This window comes from Thamnophis elegans, chromosome 9 (genome assembly GCF_009769535.1).
Source record: "Thamnophis elegans isolate rThaEle1 chromosome 9, rThaEle1.pri, whole genome shotgun sequence".
NCBI lineage: Eukaryota > Metazoa > Chordata > Lepidosauria > Squamata > Colubridae > Thamnophis > Thamnophis elegans.
This window is the reverse complement of record NC_045549.1, coordinates 8148731-8165942: the sequence shown is the minus strand read 5'-3', so window position 1 is coordinate 8165942 and position 17212 is coordinate 8148731. Positions and strand designations below refer to the sequence as shown.

The window sequence follows — 17212 nt, the reverse complement described above, 5'->3', positions numbered from 1 at the left end:
AGATTATTTTTTAACTTATTCTTTAGATTTTATTTGCTTTTTCATTTCTGGCTCCTGCAGTTGGTTGGACCAGTGGGTAGAAACGGAAAGTCCCCTGAAGCGATTTTTGCAAAAGCTCCTTCCCTCTCCAGAAAGTCGAGCTCTGTTCTGTGTTTAAAAATCAGATTAATTCGTTAATGGAAGAGATGCACAAAAACTTGTTGTACCAGCTGATATACTTTTTTATAACATATACTTGTTGTGTTTTTCTTTTTGTTTTTTTTCCTCTGCCTTGTTTTTTGTTTTGTTTTTTGTTTTGATTTTTTCCCCCCACTGTTGTGGGCATGTGTTGTTTATGTAATAAAAAAATAAAAAAAATAAATAAAAAAAATCAGATTAATTCGTGCCCCTTTACTTATTTTTTTCTTTCTCTGCTGTTGAAAACGTCGCATGCCAATTCTCCAAACCCCAATTAATTCCCCAATTGGAACGAAGCAATTGTAGGATGAAAATGGGCTGTGTCAGGTGGTCCTCGACTTAAAACAGTTGGTTTAGTGACCATGTAAAGTTGCGAAAGAATTTTAAAAAAAGAGCGAGTTGCAACCATTTTTTTCACACTTAACGACCCTTGCAGTATCTCCACCGTCACATAATCAATAAAAATCATGACATATTCATGATTCATGATGTATTTATGACGGTTGCAGTGTGCTGCCCTTTTTTCAGCTGTCCACCCGGTCACAGCATAATGTGTGTTCTTCACAACCCATTGTGAGGCTGGTTAGGTATTATGGGTTCTGTTTTGCAGTCATTTGTTAGTAAATCCTTCCTGTTTGGCTCCCAGCATAAGCCCTGTTGCATAATCCGAATGACAGATGGGACTCCGCGGGGTCCAGTTTTGGCAGGCGCCGTCCAAAATAGATTCCTTCTGCTACTTGGAATGTTTTTCTTCTAGAGCAGTGAATGAGCATTTGCGCGCGAATGTGTGCCTTGCGCACCCGAACCCCTAAAACGCAATGCACTCACCCCCCACCGCACCTGCCCAGCCCCCGGCATGTGTGCGTGGGACCCTGCACAAACACACACACACGCACACACCATGCATGTGGGTGCGGGCCCCCCCTTACACCTCCTGCTCCCCGCACATGCGTGGCAGAGACCTGAAGAGCAGCTGGCCGGTGGGAGGCGTGTGCTTGTGTGTGGCGGAGCTGAACTAGGGTGATGGCTCACATGCCCACAGAGAGAACCTATATGCCATAGGTTCACTATTCCGGTTCTAGAGTAACCGTGGTGTCCAACTTTGGCAACTTTTAAGACTTGTGCACTTCAATTTTTAGGCAGGGGAATTCTGGAAGTTGAAATCCACAAGTCTCCAAATTGCCAAGATTGGACAGAACTGTTCTGGGTAACTAGGGAATTCTGGGAGTTGAAGTCCACAAGTTTTACAGTTGCCAAGATTGGACACCACTGTTCTGGGTAACCAGGGAATTCTGGGAGTTGAAGTCCACAAGTCTTAAAGTTGCCAAGATGGACACAACTGTTCTGGGTAACTAGGGAATTCTGGGAGTTGAAGTCCACAAGTCTTACAGTTGCCAAGATTGGACAATACTGTTCTGGGTAACCAGAGAATTCTAGGGAGCTCCTATCCTTTGGACAACTTTATTTTCTAAACCTTTTTACAGAGTCTCTGACCAGACAAGACGTAACTTGCAGCATGTGGCTAAATAAATGTTGACACAGAAGGGTCTCGTTTACATCCACAGCTACGTCCTTCTTGAAGGCCCAGTCCAAAATAAAGGCCTGGCACAGGGAGTCCCCCAACCGCAACTTCCCTCTGCAAATTCCAGGCAATTCAGCATTGACAAGCGGTGTATGCCGAGGTCGGTACACCCTGTACTAAGTGCTTAATTTGGATCAAGTCATAACCTGAGTGTTGTCAGGCAGTGCTTTAGGAGGGTTGAACTTACCCCGGTTGTAACTTCACTGCTATTATTAGACAGTTCTTTGCTTCAGTTTTACGCTAAGTTTCTGGGCAGGGTGCCCTGCGTAGAATCACATCCGTGGTGCTAGATATTTGATCTCAGAATCCACTAATCCGGATAGCTAATACAGGTAGTTCTGGACTTTAACAAGAGTTCATTTGGTGACCATTCAAAGTTACAACAGCACTGGGGGGGGGGGGAGGGAAGGTGACTTACAACCGCTTTTACACTTAACAACCATCGCAGCATCCCTGCAGTCATATGGTCAAAATTTGGATGCTGGCAACTAATTTGTAATGTAATAAACTTATATGCCGCCCAATCCCGTAGGACTCCGGGTGGCTTACAAATACAAGAATAAAACCAAAAATAAAAAATAGGGAAAAGACGAGAAACAGATTTAAAAGGAACACACCATACACTCCGACTTAGATGGGGGCTGGACCTCATTCATGGGTCAACAGCCCCAGGCCTGCTGGAACAGCCAGGTTTTGGTGGCTTTTTTGGAAGGCCGAGAGAGTGGGAAGGGTCCGGATCTCAGTGGGTAGATCGTTTCACAGGGTCGGAGCAGCTACAGAGAAGGGCCTTCTCCGAGGGGCCGCCAGCCGGCATTGTCCGGTCAACAACTGACCTGTATTTAGTGATCGTTACAATGTCCCAGGGTCATATGATTATTTATTTATTTTTTTGCAACCGTCTGACAAGCACAGTCAAGGGGAAGCCCGACTTACATAACAGCTGCGCTGCTAACTTAACAACTGTCATGATTCACTTAACACGGCTGTTGCAAGAAAAGTGGTAAGATGAGGCAAAACTCATCTTAACAAGTATCTTGCTCGGTCATGGAAATTTTGGACTCGATTGTGATTGTGAGTCGACTACCTGTATATGGATGGATGGATGGATAGATAGATGAAAAATGATGGCTAGAGATACACGCACACATATATGTGTTTCTCCAAAAATAAGAGAGGGTCTTATTTTCTTTTGACTCCCAAAATAAGCACTCGGCCTTATTTCCGGGGAGGTCTTATTTTTGGGGAGGTCTTACTATTTTTGAGGTGCAGGAGGTGGCAAGCGTGGTCACTTCATGGCTGCTGCTGTGTTGCAATATTTTCGGGGAGGGCTTATTTTAGCCCATGCACCCAAAACCTCAATTGGGCTTATTATTGAGAGCAAGAGAGAGCAAGAGGGAGGGAGAAAGAGAGACAAACAGAGAGAATGATGTGATAGTCCCAATCTTTAATGGGAGTTGGGTGTGTAACTAATCCATGAGGATCCAGTGGTGAATATGAGTTTTACAGTCCGTCGCACACATACATAAACCCACAAACCTGCAACATACACACAGAGGGTCCTTCCCTGCCCATATATGAAGGCAATTGAATTATGTCCCGACAATGAGCAATTAAGAGAAGGCTCTTGGGAAGGACAGATACTGAAGCTCAAATACTCTGGCCACCAAATGAGGAGAGAGAGGGAGGGAGGGAGAGGAAGAGAGAGAGTTTCATTAGGAAAGATGGAAGGCAACAGGAGAAGGAGGACGGCAGACGATGGGATGGTTAGATAAGGACGCAGTGAACATGAATTTGGGCAAACTGGGAGACAGTGGAGGACAGGAGGGGCCTGGTGTGCTATGGTCCTTGGGGTCGTGAAGAGTCGGACATGGAAAAGGGAGGGAATGGGGACTGCCATATCAAAACCCTCAAATCGGTGGGACACAGGGTTATCCGGCCAGCTGAGGACCCCACTTGTGGCTTCCCGCTTTCTTTGCAAATGGTGCATGGCGCGCCTGGGTTCTTCACCCCCCCTCCCCCCGCTGCAGTCATGCCGGAAAACTCCAGTCACGGTTGGTTAAAGGGGAGCTTTGGCATCTCTCCAGCCGACAGTCGAGATCTGCAGGTTTTCCTAACCACCCCAGGGGGAAAATTCTGCTGGGCAGCTGAATGTAAATATTTTGAGATTGACAGGCCGCCCACATGGAACCAGCAACAAGCCAGACTGTTCAGCCTTGAAATTCTGTTCCACCACCATCTTTTGAAATAGGCCGGGGGGGGGGGGGCTGAAGGTGGTGCACACCAGCCATCTTAAGACAGGGATTTTCCATTCTGTTTTTGCCCTGGAAATCTTTCATATGGAGAGCCAGTTTCAAGAAGAAGAGAATAACAGACTTGGAAGAGACCTTGAAGGTCTTCTAGTCCAGGGGGTCAGCAATCTTAATCACTCGAAGAGCCACAAAGGTCCTAAATGGAAGCCCCCCCCCCATTCAATTCTGGAACCGACCGGAAGTCCAGTTCCCCCCACCATAGAGTCTCCTCCTAGTCTGATGTCCTTTTTCCTCTGCTGACTGGAAGTCCTGTTCCCCCTACCATAGAGTCTCCTCCTAGTGTGGCGTCCTTTTTCCTCTGCTGACTGGAAGTCCGGTTCCCCCTACCATAGAGTCTCCTCCTAGTGTGGCGTCCTTTTTCCTCTGCTGACTGGAAGTCCGGTTCCTTCCACCATAGAGTCTCCTCCTAATGTGGTGTCTTTTTCCTCTGCTGACTGGAAGGTCAGTTCTCTCCCCCCCCCCCCAACATAGAGTCTCCTCCTAGTCTGGCATCCTTTTTCCTCTGCTGACTGGAAGTCCAGTTCCTCCCACCATAGAGTCTCCTCCTAGTGTGGCGTCCTTTTTCCTCTGCTGACTAGAAGTCCGGTTCCCCCCACCATAGAGTCTCCTCCTAGTCTGGCGTCCTTTTTCCTCTGCTGACTGGAAGTCTGATTCCCCGCAACCATAGAATCTCCTCCTAGTGTGGTGTCCTTTTTCCTCTGCTGACTGGAGGTCGGGTTCCCCCCCACCATAGAGTCTCCTCCTAGTGTGGCATCCCTTTTCCTTTGCTGACTGGAAGTGTGGTTACCCTACCATAGAGTCTCCTCCTAGTGAAGCATCCTTTTTCCTCTTCCTGTCCTAACTGAAAGCCCTATCAATTGTGGAGCCGACCGTCGACGGGAAGCCGCAGCAGAGAGATGAAAGAGCCACATGCGGCTCCAGAGCTGCAGATTGCTGACCTCTGTTCTAGCCCAACCTCCTGCTCAAGCAGGAAACCCTATACTAGTGACAGCAAACCTTTTCGGCACAAAGTGCCCAAACCGGAAGTTGTGCGTCTGTGTGCCGGAGTGCCATAAACCTGAAGACCAGCTGGCCGGTACGCATCCGCGTCTTTGGGAGAGGGCTCTCTGTGCCACCTCTGACACACGTTCCATAGGTTTACCATCACGGCCCTATGCCATTTCAGACAAATGATTATCCAGTCTTCCCAAAAACCTCCATTGACGGAGCACCCACAACTTCTGGAGGCAAGCTGTTCCACTGGTTAATTGTCCTCACTGTTAAGACGTTTCTCTTTAATTCTAGGTTGCTTCTCTCCTTGATTAGTTTCCATCCGTTGTTTCTTGTCTTGCCTTCTGGTGCTTTGGAGACTAATTTGACCCCTCCTTCTTTGTGGCAGCCCCTCAAATACTGGGATACTGCTATCACGTCACCCCTAATTCTTCTTTTCTCTATTGTCTAGCCAAAACCCCAATCCCTCAGCCGTTCTTCATATGTTTTAGTCTCCAGGCCTTTAATCATCTTAGTTGCTCTTCTCTGAACTTTTTCCAAAGTCTTTTTGTAATGTAGTGACCAAAACTGGATGCAGCATTCCAGGTCTGCTCTTACTATCTTAATAAGTCAGCTGTTCTTCCTTCAAGATCAGATGTAAATATAATGTTCCCAAACCTTCAACTCTTTGCAAAGAGTTCAGAACAATCTTCTCCAACCATGTGGTCAAGTCATGGAGACAGGACATGTAAAAATGGGTGAAAATTGACCTTGGAAGTAGACTCTTCTCATAGGTAGTCCTTGACAACAACCACAATTGTGTGTAGTGGTGTGGGTGGGGTTTGGGACCCCACCCCCACTTTTGTCTTTGTACTTAACTTAGGCCTTTCTTTCCAGGATTTACTTTTTAGAAGTGCCGTTCATCGGCGATTCAGTTTTGTACGTTAGAACACATTGCAAGTGGCTGCGGCACAATCTATGGAGTCGAGGTGGCACAGTGGTTAGAGTGCAGTACAGCAGGCCACTTCAGCTGACTGCTATCTGCAGCTCGGCGGTTCAAATCTCGCCGGCTCAAGGTTCAAGGTTGACTCAGCCTTCCATCCTTCCAAGGTGGGTGAAATGAGGACCCAGACTGTGGGGGCGATATGCTGACTCTGTAAACCGCTTAGAGAGGGCTGAAAGCCCTATGAAGCGGTATATAAGTCTAACTGCTATTGCTGTTGCTATTTTGTGAGCACCTGTACTACCCCACATCTGAAACGGCCATCCACAAGCTGTGCAGAGTCTTGACAGTTTTACACACACATACAAACACACACACCCTGGAGTTCTCTTGAGAAGCTTCACCGCTTTCTGAGGTGCAGCCTGAATGGCACGCCTCAAAAACGCCTGAAGTCATAACTTGAGTTGCTGGTATTGTTGGACCGGCTTTGCAGTTGGCTAAAAAGTAACTCAGTTGGTAAGATCTGGACTTAGTACTCTGTACCAGGTGTGCTGCCATAATTAAGGCAAGTAGGACCACAAACTGTATTTTTCGGAGTAAAAGATGCACCTTTTTCTCCTCTAAAAGTGAGTGGGAATGTTGGTGCGCCTTATACACCGAATACAATCATTTTTGGCCTCCCGAACCCCTGCATCCCATTTTTGGGAAAAATTGCCAAAAAACGGACCGTTTTTTTTTGCAAAAATGGGCTGGTTTTTTGGGGTTTTTTTTTTGCAAAATCTGGGCCGTTTTTTGCAAAAAGTGGGGCATTTTCCCTTCCCTGCTAAAGCCTGCAGAGTGCTCCTGGGGGCTGGGGAGGACAAAACCTTTTTTTTCCTTACTTACCTCTTCAAAATCTTGATGCGTCTTATATACCGGTGCGTCTTATAGTCTGAAAAATATGGTAATCCCTAAAGAATATTGGTGGTGACACTATATACCCCTGTTCCAGTATTTAAGCGACTGCCATAAAGAAGAGGGGATCAACCTATTCTCCAAAGCAAACAGAACAAGAAGCAATGGATGGAAATTAATCCAGGAGAGAACTAACCTAGAACTAAGGAAAAAATTCCTGACCGTTGGAACAATTCATCAGTGGAACAATTTGCCTCCAGAAGTTGTGGGTGCTCCAACCCTGGAGGTTTTTTAAAGAAGAGATTGGTCCACCATTTGTCTGGTATAGGGTTTCCTGCCTGAGCAGGGGGATGGATTAGAAGACCTCCAAGTGTCTTCCAATTCTATTATTCTGCTTCCCCTCTAGCACCTTGTGGGCAAATCATGTCTGTCGCTGTCTTCTTCAGCCTAGTTACCTCCAGATGTTGGCAATCTTAATTTGTGGTGGTATTGTTAGTTGCGAAGTCGTTTCTGACCCATTGTGACCCCATGGACAACGTTCCTCCAGGCCTTCCTCTTCTCTACCATCCTCTGGAACCCATTTAAGCTCACACCTACCGCTTTGGTACCTCCATCCAGCCACCTCCTTCTCTGCCGTCCCCTTCTTCTTTTGCCCTCTGTCTTTCCCAGCATTCAGCTCTTCTCCAGTTATCTTCTTAATTTGTAGAAAACTCCAATTCTGGGAATTTTGCTCCCAAACTATATAGCTGATATCACCTTGAGACAGAATCCTCATATAATGTTGGTTTTCCAGCACGCACACAACCACACACATACACAGATGTATACATCAAATTATACATGAATAAGTGGATATCCCAGGACTTAGTTGAGGGACTAATTTCCTTCTTCTCTGGCAAAAATTTGCAGCTCATTCCATTTAGATTGGCCTAGAAATGTTGCGCTGAAATATTACGCTGTATACTACGTAGTCGTCAACTTACAACTGTAATGGAACCCCAAATTTCCTTTGTAAGTCACAATGGTTCGAGGTTCATTTTATTTATATGCCGCCCTATTCCCAGCGGGACTCAGGGCGGCGCACAAACCTAAGGGGGGGGGGAGGGAAGTAAGTAGAGCCACCGATGTGACTGACCCACTTTTATGACCTTTTTTGTAGTGGTTGTTAAATGAAACAAGTTGCAAAGTGAATCCATTCAATCCCGTGGGCATTTTGTATGATTGGCAAAAACCATCCCAGATTTTGGCCAAGTAACCGCAGAATGCTACCATAAGCCCATAAAGATGAAGCCGTTGGCTAATGCCCACATGACTACAGAAAATGGTTCCCACCTTTGGAACTCCAGAACTGTGTCATAAGTAGGGTTTTGGGAGGCTGTTGTAAGTTTAAATGGTCGTTTAGTGACCAGTCATTAAGCAAGGGCTACCCGTAGTATCAGAAGACAGAGAGATATTTGAGGAGATGGATACAGATAGATAAATAGAGATGAAAAATAGGTGGGTTAAGAATGTAAACAAGTTTTGTTTGTGTGTGTGTGTGTGTGTGTGTGAGAGAGAGAGAGAGAGAGAGAGAGAGAGAGGAGATGATATGAGAAAGAAAAGAAATGAGAAAGAGAAAAGATGAGAGAAAGAGATGAGAGCAAATGAGAGAGAAAAGAGATGAGAAAGATGACAGATGAGGGAGAGAAAGAAAGAGATGTGTGGGAGAGGAGAGAAAGGAGAGAGAGAGATGAGAGAAAGATGAGAACGAAGAGATGAGAAAGAGAAAAGATGAGAGAAAGAGATGAGAGAGAGAAAAGAGATGAGAAAGATGACAGATGAGGGAGAGAAAGAGAGATTGTTTTTAATGTTATTTTTCTTTTTATTCTACAGGATGCAGGCATTTCTCCAACCCAGCGGGACGAAGTGATCCAGTGGCTGGCCAAACTCAGGTGCCAGTTCCACCTTTATCCGGAAACACTGTCTCTGGCCGTCAGCCTCTTGGACAGGTTTTTAGCTGCTGTGAAGGTAACAGTTTGACTTCTAAGATCTTTGCAAAAGGGTTGATTGTTGGGTCTTTTCCAGGCTCCATCCCAGCCTGAACAAAGCCTTTTGGGATGCAATCAATCTTCCATCTCCTGTTCACTTGGACTCTTGATGCTTGATTTACTCTTCTGCGGAGACCACAGGTGTCTCTATGTGTGTCCTTTTCCTTCTCCATGTTTATTTAGTTCATTCATGGCCAGAACTGAATAGTTTCGATTGCTCTGCCTTCTCTGTTTTCCCTATTTTCTTCAATGACTTATTTTGGGATCTGCAAACATGGCGGCTTTAGCAATAGCAATAGCAGTTAGACTTACATACCGCTTCATAGGGCTTTCAGCCCTCTCTAAGCGGTTTACAGAGTCAGCATATTGCCCCCAACAACAATCCAGGTCCTCATTTTACCCACCTCGGAAGGATGGAAGGCTGAGTCAACCCTGAGCCGGTGAGATTAGAACCGCTGAACTGCAGATAACAGTCAGCTGAAGTGGCCTGCAATACTGCACCCTAACCACTGCGCCACCTCGGCTCTTAGGACTTGTGGACTTCAACTCCCACAATTCCTCAGCCAGCATGGCTGGCTTATTTTGAAGTCTGCAAACATGGCGGCTTTAGGACTTATGGACTTCAACTCCCAGAATTCCTCAATAAGCATGGCTGGCTTATTTTGGGATCTGCAAACGTGGCGGCTTTAGGACTTGTGGACTTCAACTCCCAGAATTCCTCAACCAGCATGCCTGGCTTATTTTGGGATTTGCAAACATGGCGGCTTTAGGCTGGCTGAGGAATTCTGGGAGTTGAAGTCCACAAGTCCTAAAGCCGCCATGTTTGCAGATCCCCTGGCTTACTTGGTGCATTTCAAGTATTCTTCAACTTAAAACCATTTCTTTAGTGCCAGTTCCAAGTTAACAACAGTCCTGAAAAAAGTGACTTTTTTGAGGGGTGAGGAATGGAAGGATTTATATTCTTTGCTGTCATCTGGTTGTAGGTACTTTGAGGGCAGAGGTGAAAGCTTCTTGGATGAGAAGCAAAATGTTTTCAAGAGGAAAATAAAAATCAAGAAAATTCGCTTGTCTTTGAAAAAGCAGTTTGGGGACAACCGTCAACTGGATGATTGAGAAATCTCCCTAGACACCGAGAACAGCCCTTTTCTATTTTCAACCCAAAGAATCCTGTTGCTTAGATTAAAAACCAAGATCATTTTGAGTCGCTTCCGTTTCCATTTTAGGGAATGGATCTATTTTCTTGACTGGAATTAATATCCACCACCAACCAAAAAAAAACAACAACAAAACCCACCACATTTCCCTCACTCCCTTATTTGAACATGGGAGGAAAGAAAGCAAAATGTTCCTTGTTTACCAGGCTAAATTAAGCCTCCAACAGAAATTAAAGATAGAATCTCATGCCAACTTTGCTGGGAGCAAAACCTTGTGAAACAACAGCCGGATTTATATTTGAAAGAACGTGCCGAGCAGCCTTGCCCGAATCTGGTGCCTTTCAGATCTATTGAAATTTCCTTCCCATGATTCCCATTTGCACCTAAAACAAACATGGGGATTTGCGGGACAGGAATCCAGCACATTGAAAGGCAGCAGATTGGTGGAAACTGAAATATAGGTCGTCCTTGATTTACGCCTGTAATTGAGCCAGAATTACAGTCGTAAATCATTGCAGTCATTAAAATGGCTCGCCATGTGACCACACCCAATTCTATGAGCTTTTCGGTGGTGGTTGTTAAGTGAAAATGTATGGTCATTAAGCGAGGACTGCCTATATATATTCCCATTTCCCGTATACTTTTTTTAGCCAAGGGAGTGGTGTGGTGAACTAGAGTTTGATCCTTGGTAGAGGCAGATGGGACACGTTGGCTCAGTGGCTAAGACGCTGAGTTTGTCGATGAGACAGGTCGGCGGTTTGAATCCCTAGCGTTGCGTAACAGAGTGAGCTCCTGTGACTTGTCCCGGCTTCTGCCAACCTAGCTGTTCGAAAGCACGTAAAAAATAGCAATAGCAGTTAGACTTATATACCGCTTCATAGGGCTTTCAGCCCTCTCTAAGCGGTTTACAGAGTCAGCATATCGCCCCCAACAACAATCCGGGTCCTCATTTTACCCACCTCGGAAGGATGGAAGGCTGAGTCAACCTTGAGCCGGTGAGATTTGAACAGCCGAACTGCTGAACTGCAATCAGCTGAAGTAGCCTGCAGTGCTGCACTCTAACCACTGCGCCACCTCGGCTCATTATGCAAAAATGCAAGTAGAAAAATAGGAGCCATGGGAAGGGAACAGTGTTCCATGCGTCTTTGGCGTTTAGTCATGCCGGCCACATGACCATGGAGACGTCTTCGGACAGCGCTGGCTCTTCGGCTTTGAAACAGAGATGAGCACCGCCCCCTAGAGTCGGGAACGACTAGCACATATGTGCGAGGGGAACCTTTAGCTTTTTAGAGGGAGATATTTCTCTCTCTGGGCACACTGAAAATATATCTGCTGAAAAAAACCTCTGCATTGGTGGCTGTTAGGGCATCCTAACTGTAAATACATTCAGCTCCATTCAGCTGCCCCGCAAAGGATTATGGGATTGTTAAAAGAAGAAGAAAATGATGATGATATACTTTTTAGCAGAGAGTGAAGGTCCTTAGTCTGTGAATTGTTTGCCTCTTTATCGTTTTTGATCCTAAATTATATTATTTAAAAGAAATACCTCTCCCTGCCTCTATGTCTATTAATACCACAGACACATTTATAAACCTCTTTGGATCAGTATACCCCAGAGAACTGGAGGGCCAGTATCATCAGCCAGCACCGAAACTTAATTTAGAAAGCTGTACAAAGAGAGACTTTAATAGAAAATGTAAACTTTTTTCCCCCAGTTGCTCAACCCCGAAATCTGTCTCAACTTTTTAGCAGTCGAATGCTCTTTCCTTTAAGCCTTGTGGATGGACTCCCCAAGCTTGGAGCTTTAACCATCTGGCTCAAATTAATCTGGCCCGAATAAGTTTCCAGCTAGGAAAACGGAGCTTGGCTTAACTCAAAAACCTCCCTTATTTTTCCTCCTCCTTCCAAATCATTCTTCAATCCCTTTCTTTCATCGTCTCTCTTCCCTGGGCTGAGAGAGAGAGAGAGAGAGAGAGGAAATGGCGGAGCTGTTTATCCTTGAGAGGCTTCTGATTTCTGTTGATGGAATTCAGTAGATGCCTTCGAGTCAGTTTCCGACTCCCAGCCGGACAGGTCCCTGCAGTTTTCTTGGCAGGATTTTGCAGAAGCGGTTTTACCACCGCCTGCTTTCCTAGGATGGAGAGAGAGCGTGATTGGCCCAAGGTCACTCAACGGGCTTGGCGCCTTGAGGTGCGGGATTAGAACTCGCGAGTCTCTCCTGCTTTCTTCTTGGATCCCCTTAAGCACCACACCAAACTTTTTTTTAAAAAAAGTTTCTTGTACCTGCAGTTTTCTGCTTTCTGCCCCTGAAATTAGTGGCAATTCACACGCCGTTCGTTGAAAGATCTGAGCGTGACGGAGGAAGGAAATGATCTCAGCCTTAGACAATGGAAGCAAATCGTCGGGAGAAAAACCTCTCTCGAATTAGATCCGACACGTATCCATCAGCAGGTAGAATTCACGCCTCACTTGGAATCGTCTTCTTAGAAACATTTCTAAGTCATGTTCCAAGGTTGAGAGCCAGTTTCCTATAGAGGATGATTTAAAAACCAGGAAGGGGTGAGTTCTAGTTTCATCTTAGGCATGAAAGCCAACTGGGTGACTCTGGGCCAGTTATCAAGAGAACAGAGAGTTCTAGTCCTGCTTTAGCCATGAAAACCAACTGGGAGACTTTGGGCCAATTACTAGGAGATTGGGAGTTCTAGTCCTGCCTTAGCCATGAAAGCCAACTGGGAGACTTTGGCCAATCACTAGGAGATAGGGAGTTCTAGTCCTGCCTTAGCCATGAAAGCCAACTGGGAGACTTTGGGCCAATCACCAGGAGACATGGAGTTCTAGTCCTGCCTTAGCTATGAAAGCCAATTGGGAGACTTTGGACCAATCACCAGGAGACAGTGAATTCTAGTCCTGTCAACTGGGAGACTTTGGGCCAATCACTAGGAGATAGGGAGTTCTAGTCCTGACTTAGCCATGAAAGCCAACTGGGAGACTTTGGGCCAATCACTAGGAGATAGGGAGTTCTAGTCCTGACTTAGCCATGAAAGCCAACTGGGAGACTTTGGACCAATCACCAGGAGACAGTGAGTTCTAGTCCTGCCAACTGGGAGACTTTCGGCCAATCACTAGGAGATAGAGAGTTCTAGTCGTGCCTTAGCCATGAAAGCCAACTGGGAGACTTTCGGCCAATCACTCTCCTCAAAAAGTTCTTGTGGGGAAAATTGTAGGAGGAAGTAATATTAGATATGTCGGCTGCTTTGAATTATTTATAAAATAAATAAATAAAGGGATATAAATAAATACATTAATAAACAAAATACCTCGAACTTGGGATGCTATTGGGTTTAGTGACCCTAGATTACCCATTCTGCTTGATGAGGAATACGGTGGATTTATGTACCTATTCCACAGCAAGGCCTGCCCTTGAGTTGCGAGTCGTGTGCCCGGAGCTGCGTACCAGAAAGTAACTGGGTGGGGCCAGGGGAAAAAAAAACTTATTAAACCATTTCGTTTACATTTAAATTTAATTTGATTTAAATAGAGTGAAGATGGCGACTCTTTAATTATGCGTTTCACAATCTTCCCGTCTTATTAAAAATTACACTTTGGTAATTACTGTTGGAGAGGTGCGGAGATTGCCTCACGGAGCTTCACATTTATTTAGTTATTTACGTGCTTATTTGGTACCGTTTACATGCCACATGCTACCCAGCATGGCTCAGACGGGCTCACAGCAATAACAACACTCAATTAGGATAGAAGCCATCATCCAGAAGATAGGCTTAAGAGACAGAAGGATCTTAAGACTTGAGCGTTGGGCACCATCTAACAAAATGAACTTCAGTGGTGGGAAAAAGTAAGGTTTTACATGTAGGCAAGAAAAACGAAATGCACAGGTAGAGTAAATGCGGTACCTTGCTCAATAGTAGTAACTGTGAGAGGGATCTTGGAGTCCTAGTGGATAACCATTTCAATAGGAGCCAGCCGTGTGCAGCGGCTGCCAAAAAAGCCAACACAGTTCTAGGCTGCATCAACAGAGGGATAGAATCAAGATCACGTGAAGGGTTAATACCACTTTATAAAGCCTTGGTAAGGCCACACTTGGAATCCTGCATTCAGTTTTGGTCACCACGATGTAGAAAAGATGTGGAGACTCTGGAAAGAGTGTAGAGAAGAGCAACAAAGAGGATTAGGGGACTGGAGGCTAAAACATATGAAGAATTGTTGCAGGAACTGGGTATGTCTAGTTTAATGAAAAGAAGGACTAGGGGAGACATGATAGCAGCCTTCCAATATCTCTGGGGTTGCTACAAAGAAGAGGGAGTCAAACTATTCTCCAAGGCACCTGAGGGCAGGACAAGAAGCAATGGGTGGAAACTAATCAAGGAGAGAAGCAACTTAGAACTAAGGAGAAATTTCCTGACAATTAGAACAATTAATCAGTGGAACAACTCACCTCCAGAAGTTGTGAATATTCCAACACTGGGGTTTTTTAAGAAGAGATTGGACATCCATTTGTGTGAAGTGGTGTAGGGCTTCCTGCCTAGGCAGGGGGCTGGACTAGCAGACCTCCAAGGTCCCTTCCAACTCTATTATTCTATTCTATCCCATGTCATGTAATAGCATCGCTGCTGAAGTCGGTGCGACTTGAATAAACAGGGATGACATTGGACAAGAGGCCCAGCCCTTGTTCCTAAAAATAACAATGGGCAAAGCACAACAAAGCGAATTGCATCAGAGCGAAAGTACAAAATTACTATCCGGGTGAGGGGGGGAAAATCCAAGAATCCTACCTTTGTTTACTTTACTTTCCAAAATTAAAAACTACTTCACTTGTTTGCTAAGAAGAAAAGGGAGAGTGCAGGCAAGTGTTGGCAAGGTGTGATGAAAAACGTCAAGACGTTGGCCATGATGGTGTGACTGAAGCTCCACCTATTTATATGCATGTTGCATATGTAGGCGGGCATGGAATGGAGAAGGAGCTTGCGTATCCATCCAAGTTTTGCTGCATGTTTTAAGGAGACGGACCCACTGGAAGTTCGGGAAGTCCGGAAATAGGCCTGATTCCGGCATCCAGAGGGCCTCCGGAGCCTGGGGAGGCCGTTTCCCCCCTGCTGTAGGCTCGAGGAAAGCCTCTGGAGTCCGAGGAGGGCTAAAACGCGCCCCCCCTTTCACTGTGGTGCAGGCGGCCAACTACCCCATGCCAACCATGGCCACACCCACACAGCAACCGGGCAGAGAACCCCTTGCTAAAAATTTTGAAGTCCACCCCTGGATCTACCCCACGCCTGACACACTCTCTCTCTCTCTCTCTCTCTCTTTCTCTCTCTCCCTCTCCTCCCTTCCCCCCTCTCTTTCTGGCAAGGCAAAGATGATAATGCAAAATGCCAGCCAAGTCTCCGATTGCCTTTATTCCGTTTGGCACCTCCTGCACTCCACTTAACCCCCTTCATTGATTTTTTTGCTCTCTATGGATCTCCTCGGGTAGCAGTGAGTTCCCCCCCCTCCCTGGAAGACGTGGAGATTCGCCGAGTGCCAATTATGCTAAAAAGACTTGGGTGGGTTCCAGGCTTGCTTCTCGTAATGGCATATTGATTGCCTTCTCTGCCCACCCCCTGCGTGGCGTTCTGAAAGCCACTGCAAAGGCGGCGAAGGATAGTGAACTTCTGGACCGAGATAAAACCTGTTGTTTGGCATCCAGGTTTCTTTGGGAAAGGTCTGGAGGTATTTTTATTTTATTTTTTGAGCTTGCCCTGTTTAATTTCTTCGTTCTCCCTTTGTAGGCTCGGCCAAAGTACCTGAACTGCATTGCCATCAGTTGCTTCTTCCTCGCCAGCAAGACCATTGAAGAAGATGAGGTAACTCTTCTGCTCCACAGCTTGGGGTTGTGATGCCCGCTGCGGTTTGTCAAGGTTGGAGTGAGCGGGAATCTGCTGGGCTTTGGACATTTGCTTTGAGGGCTGGCTCACGTAGCAAATCAAGGAAGCATCTCCACTTCCTTTACCTGGGTACTTGAGAGACTGCCTGCTGCCAATTACCTCCAATAGACCGATTAGATCCCACAGATTAGGCCGCCTCCGAATTCCATCCGCTGGCCAATGCCGACTGGCGACCACCCGGAGGAGGGCCTTCTCTGTGGCTGCTCCGGCCCTTTGGAACAAGCTCCCCATGGAGATTCGAACCCTCACCACCCTCCAGGCCTTCCGCAAAGCCCTTAAAACCTGGCTGTTCCGACAGGCCTGGGGCTAATGAGCTTTTGTCCCCCCCTCGAATGGTACGGTTGTTGTGTGCTTTTAAATTTTGGTATTGTTTTGTTCGTCTTTTTTATTCCTTATTTGTACACACACACACACACACCCTTTGACTTGGGTTGTGAGCCGCCCTGAGTCCCTTCGGGGAAAAGAGCGGCATAGAAATATAATCAATTCAATTCAATACCTCTGGAGCCCTTGGTGCATAATGTGGCCCGCCAATTTCAATTTTTCAATTTTAATAGATTTGTATGCCGCCCAATCCCGGAGCAGAGCTGGCAGCAGTTTCGGAGAGTGAGGAAGTTGGGGAGGAACCTGGGCCAGTCCTGGAGTCTGGGGAAGGCTCTGATGAGGGCTCTGTGTCGGAGGCAGAGAAGGGGCCAGAGCCGTATGCCAGTTATCAGCTGCCTTCAGAGTCAGACATCAGTGAGGCAGAAGAACAGCTGGAGCCTTTTCTCAGTTTGCACATGTGCAGAGTTGCCAGACAAAGGGAACAGCTAAAGAACAGGGGTTGACTTGGGAGTAAGGCCACAGGTGGACGATGAATGGCCCCTCCCATAGGGAATAAATAGGAGGAAAAAGGGAGTGGAGTTTGCAGGAGACAATTAGTTTGCTCAATTGGTTCGTGACTCTCCGAGACTCGGGGCCAGGTTTTGCAGATCTCGACCTGGCAGCTCTCCAAGCCAGATAAGGTCTGTGGCTGTAAATCCTCCCTTGAAAGACTTTGCTCGATGTGAATGAGCAGAATTCACAGTCAATGAATAAAAGGGTTTTTTGTCGGGACAAGGAGTTTGCTTCATGCTTTCGGGAAGCCTGGGTCAGATCAGTGCTCTCTGAGCTTGGTTATTTTTCTTGAAGACCTTTCCTTACCCAACTAGGTAACATCATCAGTTCTAGAAGGCAGTGCAG

General features: G+C 46.2%; 1 protein-coding gene across 2 annotated transcripts in view; it reads left to right on the top strand.

Moving 5' to 3' along the window:
* CCNI (cyclin I) overlaps window positions 1–17212 on the top strand; it is a 64601-nt gene that overhangs the window by 34884 nt on the left and 12505 nt on the right. For both annotated transcript variants that reach the window (XM_032224551.1, XM_032224550.1), the window contains exons 3-4: window positions 8747–8881; window positions 15836–15910. In XM_032224551.1, coding sequence (XP_032080442.1) covers window positions 8747–8881; window positions 15836–15910 — 210 coding nt within the window. The remainder of the gene's footprint in view (window positions 1–8746; window positions 8882–15835; window positions 15911–17212) is intronic.